The sequence below is a fragment of the Aquarana catesbeiana genome, linkage group LG03, assembly GCF_042186555.1.
Source record: "Aquarana catesbeiana isolate 2022-GZ linkage group LG03, ASM4218655v1, whole genome shotgun sequence".
NCBI lineage: Eukaryota > Metazoa > Chordata > Amphibia > Anura > Ranidae > Aquarana > Aquarana catesbeiana.
Genome location: NC_133326.1, coordinates 495,161,952 through 495,176,945, shown reverse-complemented (window position 1 = coordinate 495,176,945; position 14,994 = coordinate 495,161,952). Strand labels below are relative to the sequence as shown.

The window sequence follows — 14,994 nt, the reverse complement described above, 5'->3', positions numbered from 1 at the left end:
TTTAGATTTTTTTTTTTTGGAAGTTTCACCATGCACGTATTGATCATGGATAGTGAATAAATCAAATGCTTTATTGATTCACTCATCCCTACCTAAGTTTCAGTGGCTGATGATAAGTGAACAGCTAAGATTTATGTTTAGGGTAATGTAAAATGTGTTAAACTATATTTAAATCTATTTTTCAATGTAGATTGAGTACAAAAGTGAAGGGAAATCAAGAGATTTCACTTTCTGAACTGTAGATACAACAAGAAGTGAGACAAATTCTGTTTTAGACCCAGATCAAGTGTCCTAATTGGAAGATTTCCTCTTCATTTTCCACTTCTTTTTCTGGTGGCAAATCAAAATGTTAGCTTTCTCCTCCGAGCAACAGCAATACAAAACAAACAGGGGTTCTAATCCTTCCCCAATCTATTGGGGAAAAAAAAGAAGCTTTTAGATATACTTTAAAACCCTCTTTATTTATCCCATTTACCATTATCATGAAAGTAAAAGAAAATACCAAATTTTAGGTTGCTCCAGAAAAGTAATAGAGGGGAAATCTTCCAATGCGAACACTAGTTCTGGTGACCTGGGGGGCTCCAAGGATATCCCTTAATTTTCAGTGATTTCCTCTTAGTTCCTGTTTTGGCTATGGGACAGGAAGTGAAGGGAAATCTCCCCAGTGGGACATGAATGGCAAAATTAAAACTGAAAAAACCTTACTATATGCAAAATGAAGAAAAAAAAAGTTTTGCCTATAATTCTACTTTAACATTTACATCCATTCATTTTCAGTGCAACTCAGTTTATCAGGGGCACTAGTGTGATTTTTGTTCTGGAACTTTGTAAATCCAAATTGTAGGCAACTACTTGTGTCTCCATGTGTTTTCAGCTTCTGGGTATCTCCAAAATTATTATATATTTTTCTCAGGAAAACAATCAGTCAATGAAACCTTTGAATGGCCTTCTAGGTAGTCACCTTTCTTGGTGATGAAAAGTAGGGACTGCAACATAGAGTCATGTAACCTGAGACATGAACCCCTGTGTGTCCACTACCAGTTCCTCTGGTGTGTTATTGCAGTGATAGGCAAATATTTATTAGGTTAAGGTATGTTTATTTTACAAACATTTCCTAACTTAAAATGTGATTAGCACATGTGTTAAATTAGTATGATAATTAGATACACTCATAAATACCCATGGCTCTGTGGAATGGCCAGTGGGACACACTTGGCTGTCTGGAATGTTGACTGCAATGTGTGTGTGGTTGATCTGGTTATTGTCCTAATGTCCTTGGTCTGCTAAAGTACACTCGCAATGACTTGTGAAGCAAACATGAATTATTCATTGATAATATCATAATTATTCATTCATAATATTGTACTTTGGCTGACCATAAATTTTCAAAACTCTGCACTGAAAGCTCAAATAGATAAGGTTCTTGCATCTTGTTAATTAATGTTTTGCTATTCAATTATATACAGTTAGCCACAGGAAGTACAGTATGTTATATAGTTATATTATCTGTATAAGCTACATTTGCATGGATCTATTCATGTACATAGTGCTAGAGAAGATGATGGTGCTATTTATTGAATAACATAATAATTTATCATCATGATAGGTGACTAGTTGTGTCAAGCTTGAGATTTTCTTTTTTCCTAAATCCCAGACAGAATAAAAAAAACAATATTTGTACTATATAATAATTTAACCATTATTAAAGATGATCTCCAAGAAATGTAAAGTAGTATTTAAGTTACACATATTTCTATTTAGTTCTTCTTAAGATCTGCTGCTTTAATCGCTTTGTTAGAATCACTAGTCCGTGTCGCCAGCACAGTTCTGGTCCCTGGCTCCACTTTTGGTACTCAAGAGATCCCCATAGGCTTTCTTTTGGTTTAACTGTCTTTTTCACAAAATGCAGAACAGAGTATTGACAAAGGATTGTATTGGCAGCAAGTGCTGATTTTATAGTGGGAGATCTTTAGAAGGACTCTATAGAAGTAAGTATAATTGGCAACTGCACTTCTGCAACTTTATAGTTTCTGGAACTTTTTTATTAAATGTATTTTACAGATTGATAACATATCTAAACCTGAGTTCATTTGCTTAGCACAGCGCTGTCAGTCAGACACTCTAAACATCACTACAAGACAGAGGATCATAGCATGATAAGTCCACATTTAGTATACTGTATATATTTAAACTGTGGATTTAACGTCTTTAGTTCAACTTTAGTCTTTTGGGGGCGTTTATTTATATAAAAGTTATATATTTATTTCTCACTTGCTATTTACTTTCTTTTCCTACATAGAAAATCCTTTTATCTCTGTGGAAACAAAGGAGGACACACTCATTGAAGCCACAACTGGCGACAAGATGACAAAACTGCCAGTGAAACTCACTGCCTATCCAACTCCAACATTTCAGTGGTATAGTCAAAAATTATTTTTATTTACTTCTTTGCCAAAAATATGTCTGCCCACTATTACTGGCTAAAATGCAGTATTCTCATTCAAGGGATGTACATTTCTTTAAAAGCTCTCACACCCATTGTTGTAAACCAGTTTTAAACATTCTGTAAAGACCAGTTGCTTAGTGTTTTCTTTGAAATGAAGGAAGTGTTTGCAGCCTAATAACTAATAATGTAATAACAGTATTCAGTATGTTTTCTTTTTTCCAAATCTTTATATTGTTCTCCATTTTTGCATGCAGGCTAAACTATCAAAAAAATGGCTATGACAAACACTGCTAGGGCTATTTGAGATGTTACTTCAACATCTCAAAGCTAAGCTACTGAACTCAAGCTTACATTAAAATATTATTTCAATTCCCCAAGTCATTTACCTGTAATACATACCTGTTCTACAGAACTGCCCTTCAATAAAGTCCTCTGCAAGATCCAGTGCCCCTTCTTTTCCTGGGTGTATGATGCCCAATGTCCACTTCCTGTGAACCTAGACAATCATGGACATGGGTGGAAAGGTTATTTTTACTAACCTTAAATTTCAAAATTTCATGGTCAGAAGCTATATACACACGAAATATGTTTTATGAAGAGAAGAGATTTTATTTTACCTACAATTATAATTTCAGTGTTTGTTTAGTTTAGCTGCTTGTATTTGGATCGATAGCACTGTCTTCTTGTATACAGTATTTTGGAGACCACATTGATGACATTGGCATCCCTAAGTTTTCATGTCCGTTCCAATGTTGTAGTCATTTTGTCTCACATGCCCTGGTGGGCTTCCCATTTATTATATGTTACAGATAAAGGAACAGAAGAACTGAGGCTCTTCCTAGCCTAGCTGCAAGTCAATTTAGAAGTTTAAAAATGACATCTTGGCACAACAGCCCTGAGACATAAATTAAGACATCTCTGAGACCTACCCAAATTTGAAATATTCGTTTTTACTGGACTAACCCTTTACCTCTTACCATCATCAGTCTGCTTATTTCTATTTCCCAGCACAATGTACTGTACTATATTAATAAATGCCCCTAACTGGAGAGGCTCCAGCAGACACTTGTGGTTCTCAATTCATGCTCTCACTGACAGCTCCATTCCTCACTGACAATGGGAAACCAGTCACAGTGATTCCTATATATATAGATATATATCTATATCTATATATAGATATATAGATATAGATATATATCTATATCTATATATAGATATATAGATATAGATATATATATGGATAGATATATATCTATATATAGATATACATATGGACAGATATATATCTATCTATATAGATATAGATATATATCTATATCTATATATCTATATCTATATATATCTAATATATATATATATATATATATATATATATAAAATATAATATGACAAAATAAGCCTTTAGCCTACAGAAACCTGAAGGTGATGGTATTCATCTGTTTAGTACTTTAATTGTCAGATATAATTGCAGTAAAAACAAAAATAATGAATTATGGAAAACAGAAAAATATAAAATTTTGTATTTAATTTAACAGCATACCATTTAGAAGCCTTATATGTCCTTACAATATATATATTTACAGTCAAATAAACATGGGTGCTCTCCTCCAGCAGATTCCACTCTGCTCCATAATACAAAATCCCAAAAATCGGCGTTGCACTCCAAGATGCTTAATTACGAAAAGTTATTTTCCACAGATTATGGTACATAAGAGCCTACTTCAGGAGGACAATTTTGGGTATTCCTGCCCTTCATCTTTTTTTTTTTTTCCAAATAATTTTTATTGTTATAAATGAAATAGTAACAGTATACCATGACAGAAAGGAAAACCGATGCAATCGGAACATGAAGTCATATAGTTTTCAGAATAGAGTAGTTCAAAATCAACATCCAATCATTACTTAACAGTAGCCCATTAGTACATGTAGTATTCAGTGAATGTATGTAGCAGACTAAATGATTGTAAAATATCATATAAGAGAATCTGAACAATTTGAAGAATCCATAAATTAACGGAGGGTCTATGTGTTTTGAGCAGGTAGATCAAGAAGAGCATACCCACAATCCCTTCATCTTAATGCTGCTAAATTTGGCTTGAGCTTCTAGGCATTCATGAACTCAGGTCACAAAAGGATTAACCACTTGACCACTGGGCACTTAAACCCCCTTCCTAACCAGACCAATTTTCAGCTTTCGGTGCTCTCACACTTTGAATGACAATTACTCAGTCATGCAACTCTGTACCCATATGAAATTTTTGTCCTTTTTCTCACACAAATAGAGCTTTCTTTTAGCGGTATTTAATCACCGCTGGGTTTTTTATTTTTTGCGCTATAAATCAGAAAAGAATGAAAATTCGGAAAAAAAAAAAAAAAAAATTCTTTGTTTCTGTTAAAATTTATTGCAGAGTATTGGCAGAGTATTGCAGTGTTGCAGAGTATTGCACAGTATTGCAGAGTATTGGCAGAGTATTGCACAGTGTTGCAGAGTATTGGCAGAGTATTGCACAGTGTTGCAGAGTATTGCCCAGTGTTGCAGAGTATTGGCAGAGTATTGCACAGTGTTGCAGACTATTGGCAGAGTATTGCACAGTGTTGCAGAGTATTGCAGAGTATTGCACAGTGTTGCAGAGTATTGCACAGTGTTGTAGAGTACTGCAGAGTATTGTCACTGAGCAGCACTGTGGGCACTACACATCCAGCCCACAGCGCTGCTGCAATCTCTCCCCCTCTCCCCTCTCACTGTACCGGGAGGGGAGGGAGGAACCGGCATCATGACGTGACACCGCTTTGTTTACAAGTGATCGCTCCGTCATTTGACGGAGCGATCACGTGGTAAACAGCCGCTATCAGCTGCCATTTACCGTGATCCATGAATGTTCCCAGGTGCGCGCCCCAGGGGATGTGCGGGAGCAAGATTCTGGGAGGATGTCCCACGGACTTCCACCCAGAATAAGCCAACCACGCTATAGCCGTCTTTCGTCTATGGCCCGGTCGGGAAGTGGTTAAAGCTGCAATTCAATGCACAACACTTTGCTGTAGTTTTGCAAATGTTTTACTCTGTAGATGTACTGTTTGATGTACTTTGTTTGTTTTGCTGACATAACATTTGAGCTAAATAGCTGCAATTTTTGACATTATAGATATTATTTTGCTGTCTATTTTTTCTATATTTTAAAGTGAAACTCCTAAACTATGTTATTGCATGGCATATACAGTAGTTACACAAATGATTTTTAACTTACATTTTAAAGAATGAAAAATAACCTTTCCATTTCAATCAGTGGAGGCTGTGATTTTCTAAAAATGTTCAGAAATGTCACTTCCTTACAGCATGGTAACCTGGAGGTGATCTATAGACCCTTGTGTACAGAATACTATCAGGGATTTCACTTCCTTGTTTAATTGGCACAATGATTTCCCAGAAGACTGAGATACAAATAAAATTTCAGACATTCTCTGCAGTAGTTTCATAATAGGTGAAATAATCTCTATGTTTTCACTTCTAAAATGATGCAGACACTGCAGCTTACAATATTGCTCAGATTGTTATAATGAAGACATGCTCTCCTATTCAGAAACAGTGGGGTTGATTTACTGAAACTGGAGAGTCCAAAATCTCATACAGCTCTGCATAGAAACTAACCAGCTTCTATTTTTTTTGTCAAAGCTTAATTGAACAAGCGGAGGTTAGAAGCTGGCTACCATGCACAGCTGAATCCGATTTTGCACTCTCCAGTTTTATAAAATCAACCCCAGTATGACAAAGGGCATGGGAAACAAACATCAGTTTCTTTAGAACAGAGAACCTGCAAAAAAGTTTGATTTTACCTGGGATTGTTTTTTTTTTCTAGTATTTTAAATTTATTTCAGGCAAGGTGCAGTGCTTAAAGTAGAGCAAGGCATTACTAACAATAAGTAAAAAACAAAAAGAGGAAGATTTCAGCCATTTTGCCATTTTAACGAGTCACTGGTTAAGGCAAAATTAAGGCGGTAAACTAAACAAAATAACCCACACACACATAATTGAATAGATAAATAAACACCCTCTAAATCAAGAAGAATACAGGAGCAGATCTCTTTCATTTCAGCAGCCCAAAACTTTGGTGGTAAAATTGGTCATTTTGTGGCAAAATCAATTTAACCTGAATTACTGTGCTCATCCCCAGCTGCAATACACTTCATGTCTGTGCCTTTGTACCATGTCATGGAAAAAATACCAGGGTCTTTTTGAGCATTTAATGATCGCCTATTCCTTGGAACAAGGAGTTTGACTAATGTTATTCCTGTATTGAATTATTTACTGCTTAATTTAGGTAGGTTTGCAATCAGCTGGCAAGCAAATGGAAATTGACCAATAGCCAAGTTGTAAACGTTTGTAAAATATGCTGAGCACAATAGGAATTTTACCTCCATTTCCTTTCACAGGTTTAAAGATGGGAAGCCAATAACATTTAGCAGCACTTACGGAAAGTATGGCCAGTCTCTTCACTTTTTGCAGATCAGGGAAGTGGTAGAACAGGATGCTGGAAGTTACACTTTGGTACTGAAGAATGAGCAGGCTGAATTAATGGAGCAGGTCACTTTACAACTTGCAGTGAATGGTAAGCAGAGGGTCAAACAAAGAAAACATCTTAAAGCCTATGAACAGTTTTAAGCCAAGTACAGGTTTTCTTAGGTTGGGAAGAAATGTTCAACTTTTAAAATTCTTCTAGATCTCATATGTTTTAACAGGGATCCATTCAAGGACTTATCTAATCTCTTCTGAGCTGCCATGAAAAATGTGTACCACAGCTGCACAACACCCCCTCAATTACAACACAGCATAACATCATCTGCAAATGCAAAAACTTATTCCAGCTAACAGTCATGTTATAATAGAAATTCCTTTGGTATAATGATGGCATAATGATAGGAATTCTTAAATGTGGACCATAACTGGATTCCACCCAACCATAGGCTCCATAGCAGTGATCCTGTTATTGCATTAGTGTATATGTGTTACCTTGTGGGCAGCGTCGGTGCTTGATTATTGTAATGTGAGGACTGTAAACGTTGCGTCCACAGGATGCCTGTTTACTAAAAGATGAAGAGCATTCTGTAGATACTCTGAGGGAGATTTACCAAAACTGGAGCACAGAAAATCTGTGCCTAGTAACCAATTAGCTACTGGGTGTTATTGTCACCGCTGAATTTAGAAGCTGATTGGTTACTATGAACAGCTGCACCAGATTCTATGGGCTCCAGTTTTAGTAAATCTCCCCCTCTGTGCTTCCATGTCACATTAAAAAGAAAAATTTGATCAATGCTTAAACAGCTAAAGGCTGTAGATGAAAATAGGATTGAGATAGGGTATAAATACAATTTGCATAACGTATTTTACTTTTCCAACTTACAGCACAAAATGTATTTGAAAACTGCTGCCATTCTTCCAGATTCCATAGCAACCTGTGTTTACCAGTGACGTTGAAATAACACAGCTTTAAGTATATGAACTAGCTAATAAGATTTTCATGTGATATGAAAACAAATATCACATTTGTTAGTGAACAACTTTCTTGGGTGAACTAACTTTTTGGTAATGCTCCAAAATTACCATCATTCTTCAAGGTCTTAGCTGCATCCATTCCTTATACAAACGTAGTATTTGATCATATGCAGATGTTAAGGTCGTTGTCTACAACTGTAGAATCTCAGTGTTTGACCTTGAGTGCTAAGGGGTTTAATGTAATCTCAGGGTCCCCAAGCACAGAGCTATAATCATGGGGTCACCTAGAGTCTTCAAGAGAATCACACAGAAACTTCATATATGCTTTGGTTGGGTGGAGGATGAAGCTCAGCTGATGCTGGTGTTCTTCAAGATAGTTTGGAAAATAAAGCAAAGTAAAATCAAATACATGTTTTGTAAAGTATAGTACATACTCTTAAGATCACCTCTACAGCTATAAGACAGGTTTTAGGTAGTACCATGACCAGTGTAGGAACTAATATCCCCAACTTCCATCACCTATTCTTTATTTACTAATCCCCCCTTTTCCCCCTTTCTTATCTATAATAAATTAAACCACACACACAGGAGTTGTTTTGGAGTAAAAACTGGCCATAGCAGCCTACTTTATTATAAAACTATAAAACCAACTTTTTAAATAACTTTTAAATAACTTTTTAATCAACATATGTATAACTATGTACAACTTTTACCTGACAGTTATGACACCTCCCACTCTTTGGTCTTCTGATGGCACTCCGAACTTCACATCCTCCACTTCAAAACTTCTCCATCACCAGTACACTGCGGTACCATAGTTTTCCATACCAGGCCTCCAGCCGTATTAAACAGCTCGGTGACAACACCCTTCCCGCAGTGTACACATTTGTCTTCCAGCCTAGCCTTCCGCTGTAAGAACACACCAGAAGGGCACATAATACTGAAAAGCCCCCCACCATTTACCATCGCCTCTGTTTATTTTGTACCACCATCAGAGACCAAAGATGCCGCCACAGCCCGCAAGGATGACCCCTTAGCTTTAAGGGCACCTCCACACCCGCAATGCCCTCTCAATGCCATCTTGAAGGCCGAATGCCTAAAGATCAATGCCTACTGCGGTAAGGTGCACCCCATCTCCCCTTAGGTACATCCCCACGTTAACCTTCAACTCCGTGTGCCTCACTACCAATCCCCCGTTGTTAACAACAAATTTCCCCACCGCCTTGTTCACTTTGATTCGTGCTTTGTTGATCCTAGTTACCGATCGTGCCATGGGCCATGACGTCCGTGCCACTATGTCAGACCATACTACTATCATTCCCGGGAAGGCCACCCGAAGCGCCAAAAAAATCGCACTTAACAGCCGACACCAGTTCCCTGGTGGATCGGACCCCCAGATCATTGCCTCCTGCATGTAAAACTAAAACATCCGGGGGGCGATCAAGTCGAGCGTAGCGTTCAACCTCCGGAACAACTCTACCCCACCCCATCCCTGCAAAGCCCAACCAGCGAATACACGCCTCCCTCCTGGAAATCCCTAGTTGTCTGCCTTCTGGTCTGACGTCCCCCCTTTTTGCACCCCAAAAAACATAAAAGTGCCCTAAGATCCAGACGAGGCGTGGTTGACCCCCATCTGCAAAGACATAACACAACAGAAACAAAATGAAACATCTGAAACTTCCCCCACTCCTTTAGTAACATACATGTACTTATAATATATACCCTCATTCCAGTTAATTTTCTTTTTTTTTTTTTTTTTTTTTTTTTATACATCATCAGATGACAAATGAGGGCGCACATAAGACCGAAACCTCCTGGATTCCCACCTCCAAATCTTCTTAATTGCTGCTTCATCCAACGCACACCTGGCAGCCTCAGTAGCCGCCCCGATGCGGAAGGAGTTTGAGGCGAATTGCCTACTATCCAACCCTGCCGCCCCAATGCATTTCCGAAACACTGCACCGAACTGAAACCTGGATAAAAAAGTCCCATCCTCATGAACAAACAACGGCCCATCCCCAACCGGACAACTTAGCAAAAATTCCTCAACCACTTTAACCGGGCAAATTCCCGACCCTGGCAACCTGAACAGCTGCACCTTTACCCCTTTTCCTGCCTGATCTGTCTTGGACCTGCATAAGTTTAACAACACCCTATCCCATTTTACTTCCACATCCTGTATCCTCAAACCCCCTGCTACTTGTTTTGCCGGACTCACCAATTCACCTACCCGAAATGCTCCAAAAAACGCAATAGAAAAAACTGCTTTAAACAAAATTACCTCATAACCCGACTTACATACCCCACCTAGTTTATTACACATTACCTGCAGAATTGAAAAGGACACCGGCCTCCTCGAATCCTTCTTTGCATGACTCTTCCTATAACCTTTTAGGGCCTGTTTTACCCAGAAATCCTTGGTAAAATCAGTCAAGCCCTGCAACTTAAATAAAAAGGCCAACCCCGCCAACTTCCGCTGAATTGCGGACACTGAACCACCTCCCTCCATGTGTCGTGACACAAAATACACTACCAACAGCCTCAAGTCCAGCTCTCCCACCTCGGCATCCGCCAGCCGTGTATATGCATCCCACTCTGTCCACACTTTACTATAAGCCGCCCATGTCGCCCCACTCACCGATTTCCTGATCCATCCTGCGGCCATTCCAATACTGTCTCCCAAAGCCACCCCGGGCAAGGAATCCCCTCTAGCGGCATGCGCCAGCTCCTTGAATCTGTCCCACTGGAACCGAGACAAGGAGTCAGCCAATGTATTATCAACGCCCGGGATATGAACAGCATATAGAAAAACATTAAGTTGTAAACATCTCAACACCAGGTGGCGCAACAACCGTATTACCGGCTGGGATGATGCCGATAGCCGATTGATGACCTGAACCACCCCCATATTGTCACAATTCAAGCGTAGTTCCGCCACCTCTCCCCCCACAATTCCACTGCCAATACCACCGGGAATAATTGCAATAGCACCAAATTCTGAGTAAATCCCGCCTCCACACAAAATTCTGGCCATGCCTCCGCACTCCACTGCCCTTAGAAAAAAGCCCCGTACCCCGTAGATCCAGCCGCGTCTGCCACCAAATCCATGTGGCAATTACTTACCGGTCCTTCCATCCAAACCGAACGTCCATTGTAGCTTTCCAGGAACGTGTGCCACACCTTCAAATCCTCCCTATGTTCCTTGGTAAGCCTGATAAAATGGGTTGGAGACTGTATCCCTGCTGTAGCAGCCGACAACCGTCGGCAAAAAACCCTACCCATTGGAATAATGCGACACGCAAAATTCAACTTACCTAATAGGGATTGTAATTGCCGCAGCTGCACTTTCCTTTTTTACATCATGTCCCTGACCTCCATTTTTAGCCCAGCCACCTTATCCCCTGGCAACCTACACTCCATCGCTCCGGTATCTATCTCGATACCCAAAAAACTCAACACTGTCGTCGGGCCCTCCGTTTTATCTGCTGCCAAAGGTACCCCAAACTTACCAGCAATGTGTTGCAGGGTTGACAAAAGAATCGCGCACCCCTTAGACGAACGAGGCCCCACGCAGAGGAAATCATCAAGGTAATGTATCACGGAATCCAGCCCTGACACATCCCTAATCACCCATTCGAGAAACGAGCTAAACAAGACAAGACTGTCCTGGCGCGTGGCGTCGCTTCCCCCCCCCCCCGTGCCGGACCCCCCCACTTCATCCGAAATCAGTGCTGCTACCTGTGCCTGTAGCCGGTCCCGTCCTTTCATAGCCGCCGCTGCAAGAAGCACATCTATGTCTGCCATGCTGCTACAACACCGCTCCCAGCTCTCTCTGTGTCTGTGTCCAACTTCCCCTTTGTCTGTCTCCTCCACACTGCTCCTGCCCAAACCCCGCCTATTCCTTTTATATCTCTCCGCCCCCCAAGCTAACTTCAATCTCCTCCCTCTTGCTTCGTTTAACTTTTAACCCCTCAGTTGTCTCCTGTTCCACCTTGTCATGCCCAGCCCTTCATTACCATTCCATCCTTCCATTATCATTCCAGGCCTCCCTTTACTTATAAAATAAACCAAAGGATGTCTATGTTTGCCTGAAGTTGTCCCTAAAGTGTTACTGTAGGAGAGATTCCTCACATCTTATGAAGCTGCTTGGTGGTTCATGGAAATAAAGCCCAAACAAAATATTTTTTTTGTTTTGGATAAAGTGGGGAAGAGTTAATGTTTGTCTTCTTTTAATTTCTGTCTATGACTCCATTGGGGAGATTTTCTCTCACTTCATGTCCTTGTTACTCTTACTAGAAATGTGGTTGAGGTTGTGACCAGAGATGAGCTTTTGTTTGTTCTGAACCAGATTTGTGCTTGAATCTGAAAGTCAGCTGCCATTCCTGGACACAGTGTACACTAATGTTCACAAAGGAGGAGGGATGGTCATGACATCATTGACCTAATAAGACACTGTGGCCATTATAGGTCACTGATGTCACAAGCATCCCTGCCCTCTTGTGTATGTCAGCTATGGGCTGGGAAATCCTCTAGACAATGTAAAAAAGGGGGCCGCAGGTCTGGTTTAAGTATGTACACACCTCTGACGCATAGTACAGGAACACAGGATGATCATGCTGTTATTTTCTGGTTTGGTTTATTGCTTCTTAGTCCTTCACCCAGCTAACTGAAGAGAAGTGATGATGCTGAATCATCTTTCAGTAATCAGGCTGGAGCTGGAGAAGTGAATAGGAAGCTGCATTGCTGAACCAGCAAATACAACACAGTTCACATCTGTTGTTTTTAGTTTGGTACATTTAAAGCGGAGTTCCACACAAAAATGGAACTTCCGCTTTTCGGAACCCTCCCCCCCTCCGGTGTCACATTTGGCACCTTTCAGGGGGGAGGGGGGTGCAGATACCTGTCTAAGACAGGTATTTGCACCCACTTCTGGCATAGACTCCCATGGGAGTCTATGCCTCTTCCCGTCCCGACCGCGCTGTCTGCTGGGAACACACAGCTCCCAGGAGAGAGCGGGGACCACTAGGGACGCGCAGCGCGATTCGCGCATGCGCAGTAGGGAACCGGGAAGTGAAGCCGCAACGCTTCACTTCCTGATGCCCTCACCTAGGATGGCGGCGGCAGCTGCCGAGAACCGAGCGGGCTCTCGGCGTCCCCTGCTGGCATTGGTGGACCTTGGGACAGGTAAGTGGCCATGTATTAAAAGTCAGCAGCTGCAGAATTTTTAGCTGCTGGCTTTTAATATTTTTTTTTTTGGCGGTGTGGGTGAACCCCCGCTTTAACAGAAATCTTGCTTGGAGCATTTCCATGGTAGTTCTGCTTTAATAATGATTAATTCTACTGGTTGCTTTGGACATCACTATTTACCCTGTTTTATCCTACCCAAAAAGCATGACTCACTATAACGTGCAATCTTTTTTAGGAATTTAGGACTTCACATGTTGTCAAACTAAAAGTTCCATAGTAGATAAAGTGCAACTGATCGTACAGTAGGTTAAGAAAGGTTTGGCAAGAGATGATCTCACCGCTGTTTATAAAATTGAAGCATAACTAGTTGGATATAATACATCTGAAAAATTGGTTAAAAAATAAAGTCCTTTTTTGTTGGAAAATTTGAGAACCAGCTCTCAAATTTTGTGTGACGGAAATTTCAATGAAAAATGTCCGATGGAGCCTACACACGGTCGGAATTTACGACAAAGAGCTCCCATCAAACATTTTCCATCAGAGAATCTGACCGTGTGTACGGGGCATTAGAGTCTGCAAAACACTTGAGCCTGGGGCAGAGTTTCACCTTCCAGCAGGACAATGACCTTAAACATACAGCCAGAGCTACAATGGAATGGATCAAAGCATATTCATGTTTTAGAATGGCCCAGTCAAAGTCCTGACCTAAATCCAATTGAGAATCTGTGGCAAGACTTGAAAATTGCTGTTCACAGACGCTCTCCATCCAATCTGACAGAGCTTGAGCTATTTTGCAAAGAAGATTGGGCAAACATTTCACACCTTTTAGGAGTTCTCCTTGTTTATTTGGTCATGGCCATACTACTGTTATATGTATACTCAAAAGAGAGGCACCTAGTGGCCTTGTATGCCAGTGACCCTTTCCTTATATACAGTGCCTTGAAAAAAGTATTCATACCCCTTGAAATTTTCCACATAATGTCATGTTACAACCAAAAATGTAAATGTATTTTATTGGGATTTTATGTGAATGACCAACACAAAGTAGCACATAAATGTGAAATGGAAGGAAAATGATAAATGGTTTTCAACATTTTTTTACAAATATATATGTGAAAAGTGTGGCGTGCATTTGTATTCAGCCCCTATTACTCTGATACCCCTAATGAAAATCTAGTGGAACCAATTGCTTTCAGAAGTCACCTAATTAGTAAATAAAGTCCAACCTGTGTGTTATTTATTCTTAGTATAAATACAGCTGTTCTGTGAAGCCCTCAGAGGTTTGTTAGAGAACCTTAGTGAACAAACAGCATCATGAAGGTCAAAGAACACACCAAAAAGGTCAGGGATAAAGTAGTGGAGAAATTTAAAGCAGGGTTAGGTTATAAAAATATATCCCAAGCTTTGAACATCTCATGAAGCACTGTTCAATCCATCATCTGAAAATGGAAAGAGTATGACACAACTGCAAACCTACCAAGACATGGCCGTCCACCTAAACTGACAGGCTAGGCAAGGAAAACATTAATCAGAGAAGCAGCCAAGAGGCCCATGGTAACTCTTGAGGAGCTGCACAGATCCACAGTTCAGGCTGGAGAATCTGTCCACAGGACAACTATTAGTTGTTAATTTCACAAATCTGGCCTTTATGGAACAGTGGCAAGAAGAAAGCCATTGTTGAAAGAAAGTCATAAGAAGTCCTGTTTGTAGTTTGCGAGAAGCCATGTGGGGGACACAACAAACGTGAAAGAAGGTGCTCTGGTCAGGTGAGGCCAAAATTGTACTTTTGGCCTAAAAGCAAACGCTTTGTGTGGCAGAAAACTAACACTGCACATCACCCAGAACACACCATCCCCATCGTGAAACATGGTGG

The 14,994-nt window shown here is 40.3% G+C and overlaps 1 protein-coding gene across 1 annotated transcript in view; it reads left to right on the top strand.

Annotated features, from left to right (window-relative positions):
• The window catches only part of FLT4 (fms related receptor tyrosine kinase 4), a 380,521-nt gene that overhangs the window by 224,236 nt on the left and 141,291 nt on the right, over positions 1-14,994 (top strand). The window contains exons 8-9 of the mRNA XM_073621068.1: positions 2,300-2,417; positions 6,875-7,050. Of these exons, the coding sequence (XP_073477169.1) occupies positions 2,300-2,417; positions 6,875-7,050 (294 nt within the window). The remainder of the gene's footprint in view (positions 1-2,299; positions 2,418-6,874; positions 7,051-14,994) is intronic.